At 45.5% G+C, this 21,282-nt stretch overlaps 1 protein-coding gene across 1 annotated transcript; it reads left to right on the top strand.

Annotated features, from left to right (window-relative positions):
- The first annotated feature begins 12,373 nt into the window (after positions 1-12,373).
- Positions 12,374-13,387, top strand: LOC127636325 (C3a anaphylatoxin chemotactic receptor-like). The gene has a single exon (XM_052116784.1). It carries the CDS (start codon positions 12,374-12,376, stop codon positions 13,385-13,387), a length of 1,014 nt encoding a protein of 337 aa, XP_051972744.1.
- Positions 13,388-21,282: the final 7,895 nt, after the last annotated feature.

Raw genomic sequence — 21,282 nt, 5'->3', positions numbered from 1 at the left:
AGTGTGTCTGGTCCACTCTTCTTCTTTTCATTTCAGTGAATATATGAATTTGATCATTAATATGAAAAAACTCTTTTTGTATAATATTTATCAGAAGTTTATTAGTGATATATTCCCTCACATGGTCTCTATTGTGAAGTCTTAAAACAAATGGAGATATTAAACTTTTTATCACATTTATTTCAGTAATTTTATAATTTTGCTGTTAAATATTTTCTATTTTCTCTTTTTAATGTTGCTATGCAGTTATCAGAAGTGAGTGATGTATAGAATTTGTGTTATAAATGTTATTTTTTAAATTGTTTTATGACCTTTAAACCTTTTAATTATTAAAGAGATTATTCATTATTATTAGTGTAAATAATATTTAACCAAATTTTCAGAATTATCTGCTTCATGAAAGTGGTTTTCTATGTGAATGTTGCATTTATATAGCACTTTTTCTTATACTACACTCAAAGCACTTTACACAGTGAACTCTCCTCAAGTGTGAAGCCACATGGATGATGCCATAGTTCACAAGTTGGCTCACTACACACCAGCTGTTGGTGGAGAGGAGAGAGTGGACTGATACAGCAAATAAATGGATGGAGACTGTTAGGAGGCCATGATGGATAAATGCCAATGGGGGGAATTTGGCAAGGACACTGGGGTTACACCCCCTACTCTTTACGAGAAGTGCCCTGGGATTTTTAATGATGACTGGGAGTTAGAATCTCGGTTTAACATCTCATCCTTTTTATAGTATAGTGGCCCTGTCACTATCCTGGGGCATGAGAACCCACACAGACCACAGGGTGAGTCATGTGCGGATAGCCACAGTGTAAAAGCAGGAAGCAGGTTGTAACGAGGACTCAGGTAGGTTGAAATCCATCAGCGGTTCTTATTGGAAAGGCAGAGCACAAATTGCACAGGCAAGGTCATGGGCAGGCAGACAGGGAATATAACAGGCAAGCAATAGCGTAACTAGAACAGGCAGGGGTCTGGGCAGGCAGCAAACAATCGAGGTACGAGACAGGCAATAGGTAAACAGGGCAGGTGGCAAGCAGACAAGGTCTAAGTAACAGGCTAGTTTGGCACACAGGATAACTAGGGTATGAATACAGAGAGTAACTTGCTTGGAAACGTCGCCGGGGCAAACAAGACTTCGCAATGAGGGAATACACAGTCACGATTAAGTAGGGCAGTGGAAACAAGGGACAGCTGTGGAGTAATCAGACCAAGGTATGCGGGTTAAAGGGAAATGTAGTCCTAAGGGTCAATACTCTGGTGAATCCGATCTCCGTTGACTGAAGGAGGAGGCGCCTTCACCGGTGTTCGTGACAGAGCCCCCCCCGTGAGCGGCTCCTGACGCGAGGATGCAACCTGCATCGAGGTCTCCCCCGCAGCCGAGGGGCCGGTCTCTCCGGGTTGGCCCGGTGGAACTCCGTGATGAGGTTGGGGTCGAGGATGTCGTCGGCAATGACCCAGGATCTTTCCTCCGGGCCGTACCCCTCCCAGTCCACAAGGTATAGGAGCTGACCTCGGCGTCGTTTGGAGTCAAGCAGAGCTCGCACCAGGAAAGCCTCCTCACCGCCCACGATCAAGGGAGGGGGCCTGGAGGTCACCTCCTCTTCAGTCCTAGGAACCTCAGCCGGTTTCAGCAGAGAAACATGAAAAGTGGGAGAGATACGGTAGTTAGCGGGGAGTTGAAGACGGAATGCGACAGGGTTGATTTTTTTTAGAATCTTAAAGGGGCCCACATACCTAGGACTGAGTTTCTTGCACGGCAAGCGAAGACATAGATCCCGTGTGGAGAGCCAAACCCATTGGCCTGGGGAATAGTCGGGGCCGGGACGGCGACGGCGATCCGCTTGTACCTTGGAGCGGTTCACCGCCCGCTGAAGGTGGACGTGAGCCTGGTCCCACACCGCTTCACTGCGTTGGAGCCAATCGTTCACTGCTGGGACCTCTGAAGGCTCGCCGGACCAAGGGAATAGAGGGGGCTGGTAACCCAGGATGCACTGGAAGGGGGTCAGGTTAGTGGATGGTTTGAGAAGGGAATTCTGGGTGTATTCGGCCCATGGGAGGAAGCAGCTCCAGTCTGACTGATTTTGGTAGCAGTATGTGCGCAGGAATCTGGTAATCTCCTGATTCAGCTGCTCAGTCTGCCCATTGGACTGAGGGTGGTAACCAGAAGTCAGGCTAATGTTGATGTCCAGGCGCCGGAAGAAGGCTTTCCACACTCGGGAGGTGAACTGGGGCCCCCGGTCCGAAACGATGTCCTCGGGGAGTCCGTAGTAGCGGAAAACGAACTGGAACAGGTGCTCGGCGGTCTCGAGGGCTGTGGGTAGTTTGGGTAGGGGTATCAGCCGACAGGCCTTGGAGAACCGGTCGATGACTGTGAGTATGGTGGTATGTCCTCGGGAGCTAGGTAGGTCAGTGATGAAATCCACGGTGATGTGTGACCAGGGACGTCGGGGTATGGGCAGTGGTTGAAGCAGACCCGCTGGAGGTTGTTTAGGGGTCTTAGCCATGTTGCACGCCCGACACCCGTTCACGAAGTCGGCGGTGTTGTCGGGTAGCGTCTCCCACCAGAAGCGGTTCCTTAGGAGGCGGATGGTGGATGTGATGCCAGGGTGCCCAGAGTTCATGCCTGGTCGTTTACATTGACGACATTCTAATCTACTCCAACTCACGGTGAGCATGTCTCTGAAGACGTCATTGATGTAAGACTAGAACACTGAGGGGCTATTGGACAATCCGAACGGCATGACCAGATATTCATAGTGGCCGCAGGCGGTGGAGAAGGCGGTCTTCCACTCGTCGCCCTCCCGAATGCGTATGAGGTTGTACGCAATACGCAGATCCAGTTTAGTGTAAATCTTCGCGGATCTCAGTTGTTCTAGGGCAGCGGTAACCAGAGGCAGGGGGTACTGGAATTTGACAGTAACGTCATTCAGACCCTGGTAGTCGATGCACGGACGAAGAGAACCATCCTTCTTGCCCACGAAGAAGAAGCCGGCTGCCGCCGGGGAAGTGGAAGGTCGAATGAATCCCTTGGCAAGTTCCTCCGTGATGTAGGACTTCATGGCTTGGGACTCGGGCTCAGACAGGGGGAAGATTCGGCCACGGGGTGGCGCCGCTCCAGGTTTCAGTTCGATGGCGCAGTCGCTCGGACGGTGCGGCGGCAGTAGCGACGCCTTGGCCTTGCTGAACACCTCGCTCAAGTCGGCGTATTCTGGGGGTATCAAAGGGTAGGCGTCAGACTCCTTTTGGACCTTGGTGGTCCCCACGTTGGTGGGCAGAACGAGTCTCAGACATCTCGCCGAGCATTCAGTGCCCCACTGTGTGATTTGGCTGTCCCGCCAGGAAATTTGTGGATTGTGAAGTTGCAGCCAGGGGTGACCGAGGACTACTGGGTTGTGAGGGGCGTGGATGACGTAAAGGCGTGTGGTCTCGGTGTGTAACACCCCCACCTGCAGGCAAATGTCGACGGTGGTGTAACACACGCGGCCGGATCCCAGGGGGCGGCCATCTAGCACCGCCACTGTCAGTGGGGGGTTGCAGGCCGTCAGGGGAATGTGGAACTGTCTGCAGAAATTCTCATCAATAAAGTTCCCTGCCGCTCCAGAGTCTATCATAGCGCGTGTACTGGTACTGCTTGACAGATAAGTGAGCTTAACGGGCACCTCAAGGCTGGTCCAGTCAGAGTGGAGGAGATTAACAGACTCACCCCAGGACGTGGTTGTTCTGGTGGACGCGAAGGGCAGTTGGTGCATAGATGTCCAGCTTGACCACAGTATAAGCAGAGGCGATGGAAGAGACGGCGCTCTCTCTCCACTTGCGTGAGGCGTGTCCGGTCACTTTGCGTGAGCACTGACGCATCGTGATGCTGGAGTTCCGAAGCAGGGGGCGTGGCCCGCCGAGCTGGTCGTCTGGAGCGGGTGAGGTTATCAACGCGGATCGACAGAGTGACAAATTGTTCCAGCGAACTTCCCTCATCGCGACAAGCCAGCTCGGACTGGAGTTCCGCATTCAGACCCTGCCGGAAAAGGAGTTTGTGAGTGCTTTCGAGCCAGCCGGTTTGTGCGGCGAGGGTGCGGAAAGTGAGCGCGTAGTCCGCTGCGGTGCGATTTCCCTGACGGAGAGTTAGAAGCTGCTCACCTGCGCTTTTGCCATCTTCTGGGTGATCGAAAACGTTCATCAGACCCTGCATGAAGGTATCAAAGGTAGATTGAGCGAAACCCTGGGTGAACCAGACTGCGGTAACCCAGTCAAGGGCTCTTCCCGTGAGCGCCAAGCAGACGAAGCAGATTTTGCTCGTGTCAGAGGGATATAGTGCCGGCTGTTGCATGAGAAAGATCGAGCACTGCAAGATGAAACTCTTACACTTCGAAGGCGTGCCATCAAACTTATCGGGAAGTGCGAATCGTGGGCTGGCGGTGGTTTGGAGATGAGAGGCGGCGGTGGCCGCCGGGCTGGCGTGAGGCGCTGCGGGTGCAGGTGCAGGCGGGTGCGAAGCCTGAGCGGAGCGCCTGATTTGCTCTATGGCTGGACTGAGCCGTCCGAGTTGATGTTGCAGCGTGGTTAAGAGGCTCGCTTGGATGGAGAGTTCCTCGGCCATACGCGGAATCACCGCTGGATCGATGTCTGGCGAAGTTTTCTGTAACGAGGACTCAGGTAGGTTGAAATCCATCAGCGGTTCTTTATTGGAAAGGCAGAGCACAAATCGTACAGGCAAGGTCGTGGGCAGGCAGACAGGGAATATAACAGGCAGGCAATAGCGTAACTAGAACAGGCAGGGGTCTGGGCAGGCAGCAAACAATCGAGGTACGAGACAGGCAATAGGTAAACAGGGCAGGTGGCAAGCAGACAAGGTCTAAGTAACAGGCTAGGTTGGCACACAGGATAACTAGGGTATGAATACAGAGAGTAACTTGCTTGGAAATGTCGCCGGGGCAAACAAGACTTCGCAATGAGGGAATACACAGTCACGATTAAGTAGGGCAGTGGAAACAAGGGACAGCTGTGGAGTAATCAGACCTAGGTATGCGGGTTAAAGGGAAATGTAGTCCTAAGGGTCAATACTCTGGTGAATCCGATCTCCGATGACTGAAGGAGGAGGCGCCTTCACCGGTGTTCGTGACACAGGTAGTACTGATGCTTACAGCTTACAAATAAGCTCAGATGAAGTTCATGACGTGTTTACTGATGGCATGTGGTCATGCTAAAAACGAAATAATGAATTAAAGGGACATTCTGTGTCTTAAATGTAAGGCTCCCTTGTCTATATATTCATAAGCCCAAATCTGCTCTCCTATTTAATGCAGAATTTGCCACTCATCATTGAACTGTTTAATGTTGTCAATACACAGGTACCAGATGATAGCTTGGAAGAGCTGTGTGAATGAAAGATGCTGTACAAATGGAAATTATAAGAAAGAATAAAGTTTTTATGATCAGGTAACATTTAAATGACCAATTTTGCTTCATAATACATTTTTTTTTTTTTTTACCCAATAGAATATTTCATTGTGTTAAATTGACCCAAATGTCCAGGAAGGCTTTATGAATAACATTTTTATTACAGTGTAGGCATAATGAGATCCCTGCAGACAATTGTTGGGTCCTCAGGCTGAAACAAAAAGTAGAACTATAATGTTTCTATTATTTTTATTATTAGTTTTACATTTAAATAAATACGTTTATTTATTTCTATTAGTTTTAAATTATTTAAACGTATATTTGTGAGTTGTTAGCTTGCAGTTTACTGTAAATGTGATGAGATAAAATTAACGTGTACCACAAAATAACATTTGAACCAAGATATCTTTTTTTATTGCAATTTGTCCATTGTTTGCATTTAAAAACAAGTATGCAGCGCAGTCTGGTTCACCAAGGAGTGGTGGTGGCGTAGTGGGTTAAAGCAAAAAACTGGTAATCAGAAGGTTGCTGGTTCGATCCCCAAAGCCACCACCATTGTGTCCTTGAGTAAGACACTTAACTCCAGGTTGCTCCGGGGGGATTGTCCCTGTAATAAGTGCACTGTAAGTCGCTTTGGATAAAAACGTCTGCCACATGGATAAATGATGATAAATGACCAACAAATTACCATTATGATCATGCTCTTATATTGAATAAATCCAAATAATCACTAACTGACAAGTTATAATTTTGATTCAATCTGATGAGTCTTTTAAGGTAAATAAAACAGTAATAATAACAGAAATCCTGTATATTGAGTTTAACTTCCTGTATTTTTCCTTTAATATCTGCATATATTCCATATGGGGGTATCTAGTATGGGAGCAAGCCGTGCCAGCCACAGCCTTTTTTCTCGGCTGGGGCCATTTAACGCTCATTATATGTGCTGGGGAAGATGTTCTTTTCCTTTCCTATTCTTTCAGGAGGACAAGACCCCATGGAGACCACATCCTGCCCTGAAGGGGAGGTTAACATCTGGGAAATACATCAAATGGGCTCACATCCGCACATGGAAGAGGTGCGGCAGCAGGTCCAGCGACTGGGGCAGAGAGGGCTCTGCCCAAGGGAGATGCAGGTCTACCGATAGGGAGACCGAACCACGGAATATACATCACAGGGGGTTACTGAGGTAACCGGCACATGTGGAGCACCAACCCCAGTACAGGGCATGTTAGCACACGTACTGGGTCTGACTATGAATTCCTCTGCCAAATTCGTGAGCCAGAGGACTAGTGAGGAAGGACATCCAGGGTTCACGGTTTGTGAACTCGCATGGGAGAAAGAGCACACATCTTCACCTCATTTAGGGGAAAGGCATTATTTGCAAGCTGTACACCTGGCCAGTTGACCTGCATTACCAAACTTATCTATTCATACATGACAAAACACGGGATGAGACCGGTTCAACCCGGAGATTGTAAAATCTCATGAAGGTATTGTGTGTTTCACAGCCTGCTGCTCTGCAGATGTCTGCTAAAGATGTGCCACTGGCCAGTGCCCACGAGGATGCCACACCCCTTGAAGAGTGTGCTTGTATTCCCAAAGGGGTGGGCATGGCCTGGGCCTGGTATGCCAACGTGATGGCATCCACGATCCAGTGGGCAAGCCTCTGTTTGGAGAACGCGTTCCCTTTCTGCTGTCAACCAAAGCAGGCAAAGAGCTGCTCAGAGCTCTTGCATGCGTTCCAAGTAGATTTGCAAAGCACGCACAGGACACAGCAACGATAAGGCTGGGTCTGCCTCCTCCCGGAGCAGTGCTTGCAGGTTCACCACCTGATCCCTAAAAGGGGTAATGGAAACCTTGGGCACATAGCACAGTTGAGGTCACAGGATCACATGAGAGTCCTCCGGAACAAAGTACAGGCACGTTTGGCTGACAGAGAACGCTTGCAGGTCCCTGACCCACTTGATGGAAGTGAGTGAAGTCAGGAGGGCAGTCTCAACGACCGCCTTCAATTGAACTAAATCTAGGGGCTTGAACGGGGCTCTCAGAAGGCCCAGAAGGACCATGGAAAGGTCCCATGAGGGAAAGAGGCATGGCCTAGGAGGGTTCAGCCTCCTGACACCTCTCAGTCACCAGATGATCAAGTCGTGCTTTCCAAGAGACTTACCTTCCACTGTGTGCCGCTATAGCAGCAAAGTACACCTTCAAGGTGGAGGGTGACAGCCGCCCCTCCAACTTCTCCTGCAGGAAGGAAAGCACTGACCTGACTGCACATCTCTGGGGGTCATCACTTTGGCAAGAACACCAATTCACGAACAAACACCACTTACCTCATCCTCCCGTTTGCCTTCTCCCAATGGCTCCGAGATGCGTGCAGGAAATGGCTGCTGGCAGGGAATTGTGACATCGTGAAAGTCACTGAAGGAAGCTATCCAGCTTGCGGAGGACAATTTGGTGGCATAACTGAGGGCGGAAGATCCTTTCTCTCTCTCTCTTCCCCCTCCCCCTGTGTGTTCCCTCCCCCCCTCTCACTCTGTTCTCTCCCCAGAACCCGTTTCTGCCCTGTGGAGGTGAGGAGCTCCACCACCAGACTCCTGGTCATGCCTCTGTCTCACCGGGCAGGAATGGTCTTAACCCCTCTAACAAATTATCTCAACTGCCTCGCACTGCCTCTCCCGGTGCTGCTTCAACAAATTCATCGGGATCTGGCCGCATGGCTTACATTTCTCCAGGAAGACAATTGAGCCAGCAAATGCCAACACAGCAGAGTGGTTTACCAAGAAGTACTAGTGGAATTCCTAGAAGTGAATATGCCTCAAAAATTCTAAACCAATGTGGAGGCACAGGCCCTTCAAAAAAGGCAGAATTGTCCAGAATGTCATCCACAAAGTCAAGTGGGAGTGAGTCGGACAAATCTGAAAAACGTGGACTTGTTCAACAGTCAACATTTATCAAAGAAGCCCCTAGTCCAACACTAAAAAGGAAATTAGAGGAGTCTGCTTCTTTTGAGTCCTTGTCTCCTTCCTCCCCAAGAGAAAGTGATCCTACCACAATCAAAACACTGCTGAGAACAGTGATAGCAAGTCACTCCGAAGTCATGACATCTCCCGATCCCATTCAAAAAGCCCATCCAGGCTCCCAAACAACAGGACAGGGACATGGAAGAGGGAGCACAGCAAACATTCATCCTCTCTCCCAAGAGTTGGCACTTATATAGTAATAATAACTCATTTATGCTTTGCATTTTAATCATTTTTACCATTTCTTTTCAAAACTGAAACTGAAGGCAAAACAGCACATGACATAACATAAGTAGCTTAGTGTAGCACTTCTCAATAGGAGGAAGTAGAACTCCACCCCCACTTTCTGCAGGAAGTTATGAAATGCACATTAAATGTACCTAAAATATACTCTTAAAGTGTGCAATGTGCAAAAACAGAGAGATATTGAACTGTGTTAATATGATTTTTTTAAATAACAATTTTATTGGTAAAGCTTAATATTATTTCTTGTAATGTGTTTGATCAAAATAGCAGCTGCATGAGTGTGTTTTCACAGTTTTAAAGCTGTTAGAATATTGCTGTATGATTTAAAGACGTTTAGAGTTTGATTACTGATGCCGTGTGCCATATATTATGAAGACTTATTTTTTAATTTATCTGAAATAAATTAATATTCTGTCTTGTACAAACGTTTCTAGTGTCTTTAGATGTATGTTATTTTATACTTTTTATGATTTTCAATATTGTTACACTGTTGTCACGTGACCGTGTAGAAGTATGAGGCTTTAGTTCATTTACTGTAGTTGTTTTACTATCGTTACCATGAAACATCCCATTCAGTTTAGAATAAAAGTTGTTTTTTTGTGTGTTTTTTTTTCAGTCAGGAAAAACAATGTTTGTATTTACAGGAAAGATTACTCAGTGTTTTCACCTAAACACTTTTCAGATTGTTCAATTGATCGTTATCCCAGCAACCAATTTCCGATATTGTTGATTCATGTCTCACTCTGTGCTCATTTTAACCACCTGAGATCCGAGTGTGACTGTTGTGTGCTTATTCCATTTCCCTTTTTGATTTGTAACTAGTAGCACCTAATAAACATGCAAAAAATCTACAGCAAATAGATCAATAGTCCTAAAAATTGATGACCACATACACCGATCAGCCACAACATTAAAACCACCTGTCTAATATTGTGTAGGTCCCCCTCGTGCCACCAAAACGGCTCCAACCTTCAGACACTATTCTTCTCAGCACAATTGTACAGAGTGGTTATCTGAGTTATCGTAGACTCTCTGTTGATCTCTCTCATCAACACGTGTTTCATACACAGAACTGCCGCTCACTGGATGTTTTTTGTTTTCGGCACCATTCGGAGTAAATTCTAGAGACTATTGTGTGTGAAAATCCCAGAAATACTCAGACCAGCCCATCTGGCACCAACAATCATTCGTGTGATTATCTAATCAGCCAATCGTGTGGCAGCAGCTGTTTTGGCATCACTGGGGGATCTACACAATATTAGGCAGGTGCTTTTAATGTTGTGGCTGATCGGTGTATGTGGACAGCAGGATTAAGTCAACACTAAACTATAGAAAGTCCCATTTTTTTTTTTTTTCATCAAATTGTTTATGATGTTTTCAGGAGTTGTTGATTATTCATATTTATGACATCACATCAGAAATTATCATAATTAATTCTGATTCAAAGTAATATCCAGCATCGTCCAATCGCTGGCAACCATGTTCAAATAAAATGATCCATTATAAATGGTGAATCTATGTACTGATGATCATTGTCCCATGTGTGTCAAACATGTTGAGTGATCCAAACATCATCTGCAGCCTGAAACTGAACTTTTGATCAGATTTTAGGAGTGAACGCACTTAACTGCATAGAGAGCTATAGGATGCTCCCTTTCTCCCTATTTATTGAATGACTTATCCTCCAGTGTGCTGTCTGTCTGCACTGGTCTCAGAACAGTTATATGAGAGAGCCCTCTATGTCTCCAGCTGCCTTGCTCCCTGAGTCCCCTGTTGCCTTGCTCTCGGAGTCCCCTGTTGCCTTGCTCTCGGAGTCCCCTGTTGCCTTGCTCTCTGAGTCCCCTGTTGCCTTGCTCTCGGAGTCCCCTGTTGCCTTGCTCTCGGAGTCCCCTGTTGCCTTGCTCTCGGAGTCCCCTGTTGCCTTGCTCTTGGAGTCCCCTGTTGCCTTTCTCTCTGAGTTCCCAGCTGCCCTGACCTCTGAGTCCCCTGTTGCCTTGACCTCACCAGCCTCTCATGGCCATCAGCCAGTGGTTACCTGCTGCCTCCTGCGTCCGCTCCTGATCCCCCATGTTCTCCTGCGTCCGCTCCTGATCCCCCAAGTTCTCCAGTTTCTGCTCCTGATACCCCGTGGTCTCCAGCATCCACTCCTGATCCCTGTGGCCTCCAGCATCTGCTCCTGATACCCGTGATCTCCTGTTGCCTAGCCTGGCTCCCCCTTATCTACTGGCTGCCAGAACCCTGGTGGTCACCTGCTGTCTCCGCTCTGGCCGCCACCTGGTCCACCCTGGCCGCTCCTGGCCATATGCCTGGAAAACATTCTTCTAGACAATCAATGGCCATTTGGATCTTTCATGTGCATGATTCTTCCATTGGTTATGCTTTTGAATATGTTTGCCAGTGTCTTCACTTTGAGCTTGATTAGTTTGGATCGATTTACCCAGGTGATCACAACAGTTTGGTCTAAAAATCATTGCAGCCTGTTGCATGCACAACTGTCCTATGTAGCAGCCTGGGTCCTGGCTATTGCTCTTAGCGTGCCCTTTATGATATTAAGAGAAATTAAAACATAACATAACAAAAAGTTCTGCCTGTCTTTTCGTAGTGACATGGAATGTTAACTATCATCAGGATTGTGTTTGTTTTTTTGATACCTCATGTGCATCACGACATGTTAAAGATTCATCGCACGAAAGTTAGGCAGGAGTCATTTTCACTCTGGCCATCCGCCTGGTCTGACTGGTGTTTGTGTGGCGTCAGTATCCTCCCATTTAAGGGGGGCTATGTAATGTATGGGTCCTTCCCCTAATGGCCCGTAGTGTTCGCTAGGAGTTGTGACTTTTATTTTGAAGTTGATGTCTCTGTTCTTGTCTTAGTTCATCATCCCTTCCTGATTGTTTACAGGTGTTTCTAGTTTGTTTCATTATTATTTCATATTTTTAGATTGTGTTCAACATAATAGTGTTAATGTGTAAATACTCTTGCTACAGCTGTGATAGTGTAAACATAAAAGTCTCAGATTGCCATTATGCATTTTACTGTTCATGTTTTAGTCCAAGACTGCGAGAGGAACAATTATGCAAATTACTGTAACACGATTAAGTGAATGTATGGTTGTGCTCCTGGTTATTCAGACTGTAAATAACTTTGACTTCTCAGAAAAGAGATGAAGTCATCCTGTGACATCAGGTCTGTTGCATCTTCAGAAAAGGGAACCAGTTTTTACTGTCCTTTGACATTTGGACATTTGCAAGATCATCACTTGAGCAGCCGACATAGTAAGTAAATAAAGTAAATGACTATATTTGATACCCTCTTATTTGATATCTTAATTTGTGTCTCAGTTAAAAAAACCTGTAAAAAATTTAATTAATGTATGTATGGAAAATGCAATATTTACATGTAAATGACCGCATATTTTGTTTAAAAGTGCATTAAAATGGTTAATGTATATGGTTACTGTAACAGATAATTTTGTGATTTTTTTTTTTAACGTTTTGTTTTACTTGAAATTTACATTTATTTGGTTGCACATTAGCAATCAAAGTTAAAACATCTACAAATGCATTGATGTTGTATGTTTGCTGTGGTGTCAGCAATAAAAAAAAATAAAAAATATGATTAAATATTTAAATAACTTTTAATATGATTCATATTAACAGGATATACGGGACACTTTGGGTAACATCAGCTCAATCAAAATGAACCCGACATCTACATACAATGAAAGTGAAAATAATTATTTCTATGATAACGAATACAAAGATGGTGAAGATGTGACTCCACCAGTGAAAACTGCAATAGAAGTGATTTCTCAGATCTTCTACTATCTGACGTTTCTCATCGGAGTTCCAGGAAATGTCTTTGTTCTGTACATCGCTGGAATGAAGATGAAGAGGACCGTTAATACGATATGGTTCCTTAATCTGGCGATTGCAGACCTCCTGTGCTGCTTTTCTACACTTTTCTATGTGGTAGAGAACATTCTTGACAATCTCTGGCCATTTGGATCTGACATGTGCAAGATTCTTCCATTTGTTATGAATGTCACCGTGTTTGCCAGTGTCTTCATCTTGAGTTTGATTAGTCTGGATCGGTTTACACAGGTGATCACTCCAGTTTGGGCTAAAAATCATCGCAGTCTGTTGCTTGCACGACTGTCCTGTGCAGCGGCCTGGATCCTGTCTATAGCTCTTAATTTGCCCTTTATGATATTAACAAGAACCTTTGAATATGATAACAACACATACTGCTTAGTGTTTGATTTTGATGACTTGGAAACATATAGAAAGTTGACTATCATCAGGTTTGTGTTTGGTTTTTTGATTCCTCTCATATGCATCGTCACATGTTATGGATTCATTGCACGAAAGTTAGGCAGGAGTCGTTTTCACTCTGGACGAGCGTTTCGCATCATGTCGGCTGTTATTGTGGCATTTTTTCTGTGTTGGCTGCCGTACCACATTGTGTATTTGATCTTGATATTTGGTGTGAATGAAAGTTTCATGATGGCCATTAGACTTGCCCCATTGGTCGTCTCTTTGGCGTATTTCAACAGCTGTCTGAATCCAGTTCTGTATTTTTTCATAGGGCAGGATATTAAGGAGAAGTTTAAACTTTCATTAAAGTTAAAACATGTTTTTGAAAGAGCTTTCTCTGAGGAGGAGACACAAATATCACAATCCACCGAGACACAACAAATGCAATCATTGTAGTTTGATTATAACTCATTTCTTTATTGTCTTTTCTGATGAATCAGTTTTTCTTCTTTGCCTTATTATTTGCTTTTATAAGTGTATCAGATGTTAAGAAATTAAATAATGAATCATACAAGTCACCAAATGAATAAATAAGAAGCTTATTCTAGTGTGTTTCAATATTAGGAAGTGTGTCTGGTCCACTCTTCTTCTTTTCATTTCAGTGAATATATGAATTTGATCATTAATATGAAAAAACACTTTTTGTATAATATTTATCAGTAGTTTATTAGTGATATATTCCCTCACATGGTCTCTATTGTGAAGTCTTAAAACAAATGGAGATATTAAACTCCCCCAAAACTGCTCTCATGTATAATGCAAATGTTCAACATAAATACAGCTTTTACTGTTTTGCTTTTTATCACATTTATTTCAGTCATTTTATAATTTTGCTGTTAAATATTTTCTATTTTTAATGTTGCTATGCAGTTATCAGAAGTGAGTTATGTATAGAATATGTGTTATAAATGTTAATTTTTAAATAGTTTTATGACCTTTAAACCTTTTAATTATTAAAAAAGAGTTTCATTGTGCTAAAAGAGTCGTTTCTTGAATCAGACTGTTTAAAGTGACCCAAAGGTTCAGCTACTAAACACAAACTAAAGAAAACTTAATTGTCATGGAAATGTGTTTTAATGTTATTTTTAGACATGTTTTGTGGACTTTTTTCTGCGGAAGGAAAAACAGACCGCTGCAAACTTAGAAGTAAAACAAGTTCCTCTTTTTAATCACATCAACACAAACAGTTCCTATCAGCCTAAAATACAGACAGTATGTGCAATAATTCATAGTAATGTTTGAATGTGAAAATGTCTTGTAGAGAAACTAAACAGATCATTATCAAGGTGTAACATTTTGATTCAACATTTACTGTATTGTCAGTAATGTGTGTTTGTAAATGGTGCACCAAAAACACACACGAGTCAGTAATAATTAGAGTAGGTCGACTCATTTAAAGTTTAAGAGGTTTGGAGGATGCAGATTCAGAGTTTTATATGCAAGTATGCAACTGGCAGTCGGTGGACATGAGGAGAGTTACACAAACTCTTTTGGGATCATTGAAGTCCAGATGTTTCAATGCATCCTGGATCATTTACAGAAGTTGTACATGCAGGAAAGCCGGCTAAAAGAGCAAGTTCCTAGCGGACCAGAATGCGGCTATTGTCGATTAGTCTTGATGAATTGTGACGTTGTGTTGAATTGTTGGCTGGGAGGACGAGGAGCTCTTCACTAAATTGAGTTCTTTCATCCAGCTCAAGATGTCCACCACAATCTAAACTAAAAGATTCACTAGGCATCATTGAAGTGCTCTCAGAAATAACTAAATGTCATAAAAGTGCCACAAAATGACGTGATTGCTTCAGCTCGTATTTGATCTCACATTTGCTCTTATGACACCATCAGTTCGGTTTAGGGAGGTCAGTTTTGTTCATTTAATATTTCATAGAGAACCTTAGAAACCTCATCTGTTTGAGAGAACATTTCACATGTTAAATTGTGCCCCATTTTGGAGCATGGCATGAAAATAGCATGGCCTAACTAAAGTGGTTGTAGTTTCTGAACCCTTTGGGCGACATCATTTAGATATCTTCTGAAAGACACCTGCGGTTTAATAATCACATTTTTTAAAAGTATTTGTATACTTATAAAAAGGTTAAAAAGCAGAAAATGTACTCACAGAACATTTATGTATAATACTAATATATATATATATATATATATATATATATATATATATATATATATATATATATATATATATATATATATATATATATATATATATATATATATATATATATATATATATATATATATATATATATATATATATATATATATATATATATATAGGGCAGTGGTGGCTCAGTGGTTGAGGCCCAGGGTTACTAACCAGAAGGTCGGGGGTTCAAGCCCCAGCACCACCAAGATCCCACTGTTGGGCCCTTGAGCAAGGCCCTTAACCCTATCTGCTCCAGGGGGATTGTCCCTGTAATAAGTCACGTTGGATAAAAGGGTCTGCCAAATGCATAAATATATATATATACATACACACACACACACACACACACACATACTTAAAAAAAAAAAAATGTCTTTCAAATCCAGAAAAGCTCTGGTCTCATAGCTATAAGTATCAATAATATATGTTTTCATTTTTATGATTACAGCACAAAAATAATAATGCTGCTGTAATATAATACAAAGTACAATTTTAACTCAAGGATTCTTCCTTAAGCCAAGGTGAAAATATCTTGACTCTCAGGTATCACAAAAATAGTATGTGGCAGCGGGGGCGTGGTCAAGCGCCCGTCCGGGAGAGAAAAGCGGTAAGGGCGCTCACACCTGGGCTAAATTATGTCTAACACCTGTCTCTAATTGCAGTAGAGTGAGGAGAGCGGTTAAAATGCCAGCAGCCACAGAGGAGAGAGGGAGAGAACCCGTCGCCAACACAGAAAGAGATACCCACATTTAACTGTCAGAAAAGAATTAAAAGAATCTTACCTTTGAAGCCAACGCTGTTTCCCGTCTCTTCCTTGACAAGAACCCTCACACTGGTGCCGAAACCCGGGAAAATTAGACCGTCTACCCGTTATGGACCAGAGTCGCCCCATAGAGTCCTCCCAGCTAGCGGAAGTCCTCCAGTCCCTCGCGACACTCCACCACAGCCACCAACAATCCCTGCTTGAGCTCCGGCAAGACCAGGATCGTCGCTTCTTTGAAATCATGCGGGCTCAAGCAGAGGACCGGCACGCCATCCGGAGCCTCCTCAGCCAGGAGGCCGCTCCAGCCGCAGCCGCGACCCCGGACACCCGCGCCACATTGCCCCCACCCGCGTTACAGAAGATGGGGCCGGCGGACGACCCAGAGGCGTTCATCGACCTTTTCGAGAGAACGGCGGAAATTTGGGGGTGGCCCCAAGACCAGTGGGCAGCCCGGCTAGTCCCTCTCCTGTCCGGGGGGAAGCCCAACTCGCGGCACAACAACTGCCGGCAACAAGCCTCCTGGCTTACCCCGATCTGCGGAAAGCCATCTTGCAACGGGTTGGTCGGACCCCGGAAGAAAGTCGCCAGCTCTTCCGGGCCTTGAAGCTTGAGAAATCCGACCGCCCGTTTGCGTTCGCCCAACGGCTCCGTGATGCCTGTCGGAGGTGGCTGCTTGCGCGGGACCGCGGCGTCAAGGAGCTAGTCGACCAGGTGGTACTGGAGCAGTTTATCCAGCGTTTGCCCCGGAAGACGGCCGAGTGGGTCCAGTGCCACCGCCCGGCGTCGCTGGAGGAAGCCGTCCGACTCGCGGAGGACCACATGGCGGCGATTCCCAGGGCGGATGAGCCCTCTCTCTCTGTCTCCCCTTCCCCTGTGTCTTCCCCTGTTTTTTTTCCCTCCCCTCTTCCCTCTCGCTCTGCTCTTTCCCCAGGGTCCGTTCCTGCCCCCCGCAGGCGCGGAGCGTTTGTTCGACCAGCTTCCCGGCCTTGGGAACACCCGCCTAGCCCTTCCCCGTCCTTCAGCCGCTCTCCTCCTCAGGTGGGAGCACCCGCCAGCACGGGTGCGGCCGCAGCGCCTGGACCGGTCTGCTGGAGGTGCGGAGACCCGAGCCACTTCCGGGATCAGTGTCCGCTGATGGAAACAGGGGCAGTGGTACGGGTCTCCGATGTTCCGCAGGCTGCCCCCGATCGGGCTGGAGCGTACCGGATTCCGGTAAGAATCCAGGGGGGTACATACCAAGCTTTGTTGGATACCGGCTGTAACCAGACCACCATCCACCAACGCTTGGTTCAACCCGGGGCTTTGGGCTCAGCTAAACTGGTGAGGGTGAGGTGTGTGCATGGGGATATTCACAAATATCCCGTGGTGACTCTGGCGATCAAATTCCGGGGGGAAAAACATAGTGTGGAGGCAGCGGTTAGTTCCCGCCTCACCCATCCGCTAATTTTGGGTACGGATTGGCCGAATTTTAGAAAGTTATTGGAGGGAGTTTGTGCGGATGGGTCCTGCATGAAAGTGAAGGGGTGTGTGATGTGCGATGCTTTGGCCGGGGAGGCGGAGCCAGGGCCGTCCTCTGCTGCTCCGAGTGACGTGGGAAGGGGCGAGGTGGACGCCCCTCCTCTCCGGGAATTCCCAGAGGGAGACTTCCCCTTGGAGCAGTCGCGGGATGAAACCCTTAAGCACGCCTTTGACCAAGTGAGAGTAATCGATGGTCAACAACTCCGGCCGGGTGTCGCCGTCTCATATCCGTATTTTTCGCTGATCAGAGATCGCTTATACAGGGTGACGCAGGATGCCCAAACAAAGGAGGAAGTAACACAATTATTGATTCCACGGAGCCGTCGGGAAATGGTTTTCCAGGCGGCTCACTATAATCCTATGGCCGGTCACCTAGGGGAACGGAAAACACTTCTCCGTCTAATAGCCCGTTTCTATTGGCCGGGCATTGGCGGTGACGTCCGCAGGTGGTGTGCGGCGTGCCGTGAATGTCAGCTGGTAAACCCACCGGCCACCCCAAAAGCGCCATTAGCGCCTCTACCATTAATCGAGGTCCCCTTCGAAAGAATTGGGATGGACCTCGTCGGGCCATTAGAACGGTCAGCACGCGGACATCGCTCGTGTTAGTCCTAGTGGATTACGCGACGCGATATCTGGAAGCAGTGCCTCTGAGCAACATCTCCGCGACGCAGTGTTGCAGGGGCACTCTTCAAGATAATCTCCCGGGTGGGGATTCCGAAAGAAATCCTCACCGATCAAGGCACAACTTTTATGTCACGAACACTTCGCGAACTTTACGAGCTCTTGGGCATCAAATCGATTCAGCACTAGCGTTTACCATCCTCAGACAGATGGCCTAGTGGAACGGTTTAATAAAACGCTCAAGAACATGATTCGTAAATTGCGTACCGATGACGCTAGAAATTGGGATAAGTGGCTAGACCCCTGTTGTTTGCGGTACGAGAGGTCCCGCAAGCCTCCACCGGGTTCTCCCCGTTTGAGCTGCTGTACGGGCGACGCCTCGCGGTGTCCTTGACGTCATCCGCGAAGCATGGGAGGAGGACCTTCTAACAGTAAAAATGAAATTCAATTCGTTCTTGATCTTAGAGCAAAACTCCACACACTGGGGCTGACTAACACAGGAGAATTTGCTCCAAGCTCAAGAACGCCAACGCTGGCTGTATGACAGGGGTGCTCGGCTACGGGAATTTGCACCGGGAGACAAGGTACTCGTATTACTCCCAACATCGAGCTCTAAATTACTCGCCAAGTGGCAAGGACCCTTTGAGGTCACACGACGAGTGGGGGATCTCGATTATGAGGTTGTACGTACCGATAGAGGGGGCGCGCGTCAAATTTATCACCTCAACCTCCTGAAATTATGGAGGGAGGAGGTGGCCTCTGTGACGTTGGCCACGGTAGTTCCGGAGAGGGCGGAGCTCGGACCGGAGATAAACAAAGACTACAATCTCAACACTCCGGTCACTTGTGGAGACCAACTCTCACCGCGGCAGCTCACAGAGGTTTCTGAGTTACAAAAGGAGTTTGCGGACGTGTTTTCCCATCTCCCGGGCCGTACAAACTTCATACAGCACCACATCGAGACCGAGCCGGGCGCGGTGGTGCGTTGCCGCCTATCAGCTACCCGAACATAGAAAGAAAATCGTTCGGGAAGAATTAGATGCAATGCTTGATATGGGCGTAATAGAGGAATCCCACAGTGATTGGTCCAGCCCGGTTGTTCTTGTTCCCAAGAGTGATGGGTCTGTTCGGTTCTGTGTGGATTACAGAAAAGTCAACGCGGTGTCTAAATTTGACGCGTACCCAATGCCCCGTGTTGATGAACTGCTCGATCGGTTAGGTACTGCTCGATCCTCAATCCTACTCCTTCCTCACACTTCCCAAACTCATGCTCCCCTCCACATCGTGCACATCTTATTTTTGGGAATTGAAATATCTCAGAGGAGGAGGTACATACTTCCTAATCGGGTAGCTTATAAAACCCATCTTGATTCGATCTGGTATTTCTTTCCCTTCCCATTTAAGATGGACAGACAAACTGTCCACTCTTCTCCCTTCTCTGTTCATTTGTAAACAAACTGCATCCATGACATTTCCTCCATCTACATTCTGTTTTAATTCCTCTTTAGTAACTCCTAATGGAACTCCATTTATCCCTCCATAGACCCACGACTTCTGTCCTACAATCTTATTATTCATTACCATCTGTTTGCCCACCATTTGAAGTTGTACTGCTCTATTTTTTTGCTCTTCGTTCCTGCATGTTATCAACAAAGCACCATCTGGTAATACTTTTGCAAATGTAATCTCACCCACTTGTTTCTTTAATTCAAATGTCAACGCCATTCGATTTACTCCTTATAATCCATCTCCCTTATACTTCAATATTACCATATACTCATTCTTATTTTTATCCCTCTCATCCCCTTCTTCATCACTTGTTATCAAACTACTTTCCGATCTATCCTCCTTTCCTTTTTTAGTTACTTTCTTTCAAGTTTTTCCATCTACCTGTGTCCATCCTACCTCCATCTCATCCTCCTCTTCAACTTCTTCCATTTTTTTAGTCTCTGATCCTTTTTCAGTTCGATAACCTCGGGATCTTGACATCGCACTGAAAGCGAAACGCGCTCTCGTCCACCGTCTGATTCCCCCTAGCCCCGCCCCCATTCAAAAGACGAGGGAAGCGCGTGTTCCATAAAAGCTCGCCCCCGAGATGCTGTGCTCGTACCACTGTGGTTCTACGGAGAGCGCGAAGGCTCAAATCTAGAGTTTTTAACGAGCTTTATCTGTAGAATGTTGTATTCTAGAAGTGAGAGGCAAATTCCATAACTTTCTAGTTATATTTTGGAAAAGGGGTAACAAGAACCTATGTTTGATGCATTTTTTATGTCTTATTGAACACAACCACCTACTGTTATTTCTATCAATAAATAATATTATATTTGTGAGAGTTTTAATTTGTAATATTGTAGACTATTGGAATAAATGCACGCTCACTCACTTAACTGTGAGTTTATAGAGTAAATATGCAATTGTACTTACATATTTCTCTTTTTCACCTTAGCGAAGCCTTTTTTTTTTTTTTTTTTTTAATGCAATTGCGTGATTTGGCCACAAGAGGGCTCCATTGTCCACTTTAGTTCAGCTGTTACAGTGAATTAAATCTGATGGTTTTCTGTCCAAACAAGTACACTTTCACTGCAATTTACATGGAATACTTTAATAACATTAAAAAATACATTTAAAATGTGTGAATTAAAGAAATATTACAAATAATATATATGGAAAAATCTAAGTCATTCAAAACAAACATTCAAAATCAATGAAAAACAAACGATATTAATCTCATAATTACAAGTATGTAAATTTTTGGTCTGTTGGTTCCTTCCTTGTGCTCACTGAAATTAGAGACAGGTGTTAGACATAATTTAGCTCAGGCGCAAGCGCCCTTAAGGTGCCTTACAGAAGCGACAGCCAATAGGAGAGAAGACGGGAGAGCTCACTCTCTCTCTCTCTCTCTCTCTCTCTCTCTCTCTCTCTCTCTCTCTCTCTCTCTCTCTCTCTCTCTCTCTCTCTCTCTCTCTCTCTCTCTCTCTCTCTCTCTCTCTCTCTCTGCTCCTGCAGTAACGGAAAGATGGATGAAAGGCTAAATTCTTGCTGTTAGAAATTTCCCAGTGCTCTATGATATGTCTCTTTCCACGTACAAGGACATTTTTAAGAAAAATACTGCGTGGAAAGGTGTATCTGAGATCGCGGGTATTTTGTGGACAAAGACAGACCGGCGTTTGCATTTTCGTCGCAGATAAGCCGTCGCTATGGCAAACAGCACGCCTTGTTTCTCAT

The sequence above is a fragment of the Xyrauchen texanus genome, chromosome 44 (genome assembly GCF_025860055.1).
Source record: "Xyrauchen texanus isolate HMW12.3.18 chromosome 44, RBS_HiC_50CHRs, whole genome shotgun sequence".
NCBI lineage: Eukaryota > Metazoa > Chordata > Actinopteri > Cypriniformes > Catostomidae > Xyrauchen > Xyrauchen texanus.
Note: the sequence above shows the minus strand (reverse complement) of the source record. Positions and strands in the feature narration are given on the sequence as shown.

Excerpts from the sequence above, each read along its gene's own strand:
- LOC127636325 (XM_052116784.1), top strand. The coding sequence starts at position 12,374 with ATGAACCCGACATCTACATACAATGAAAGTGAAAATAATTATTTCTAT.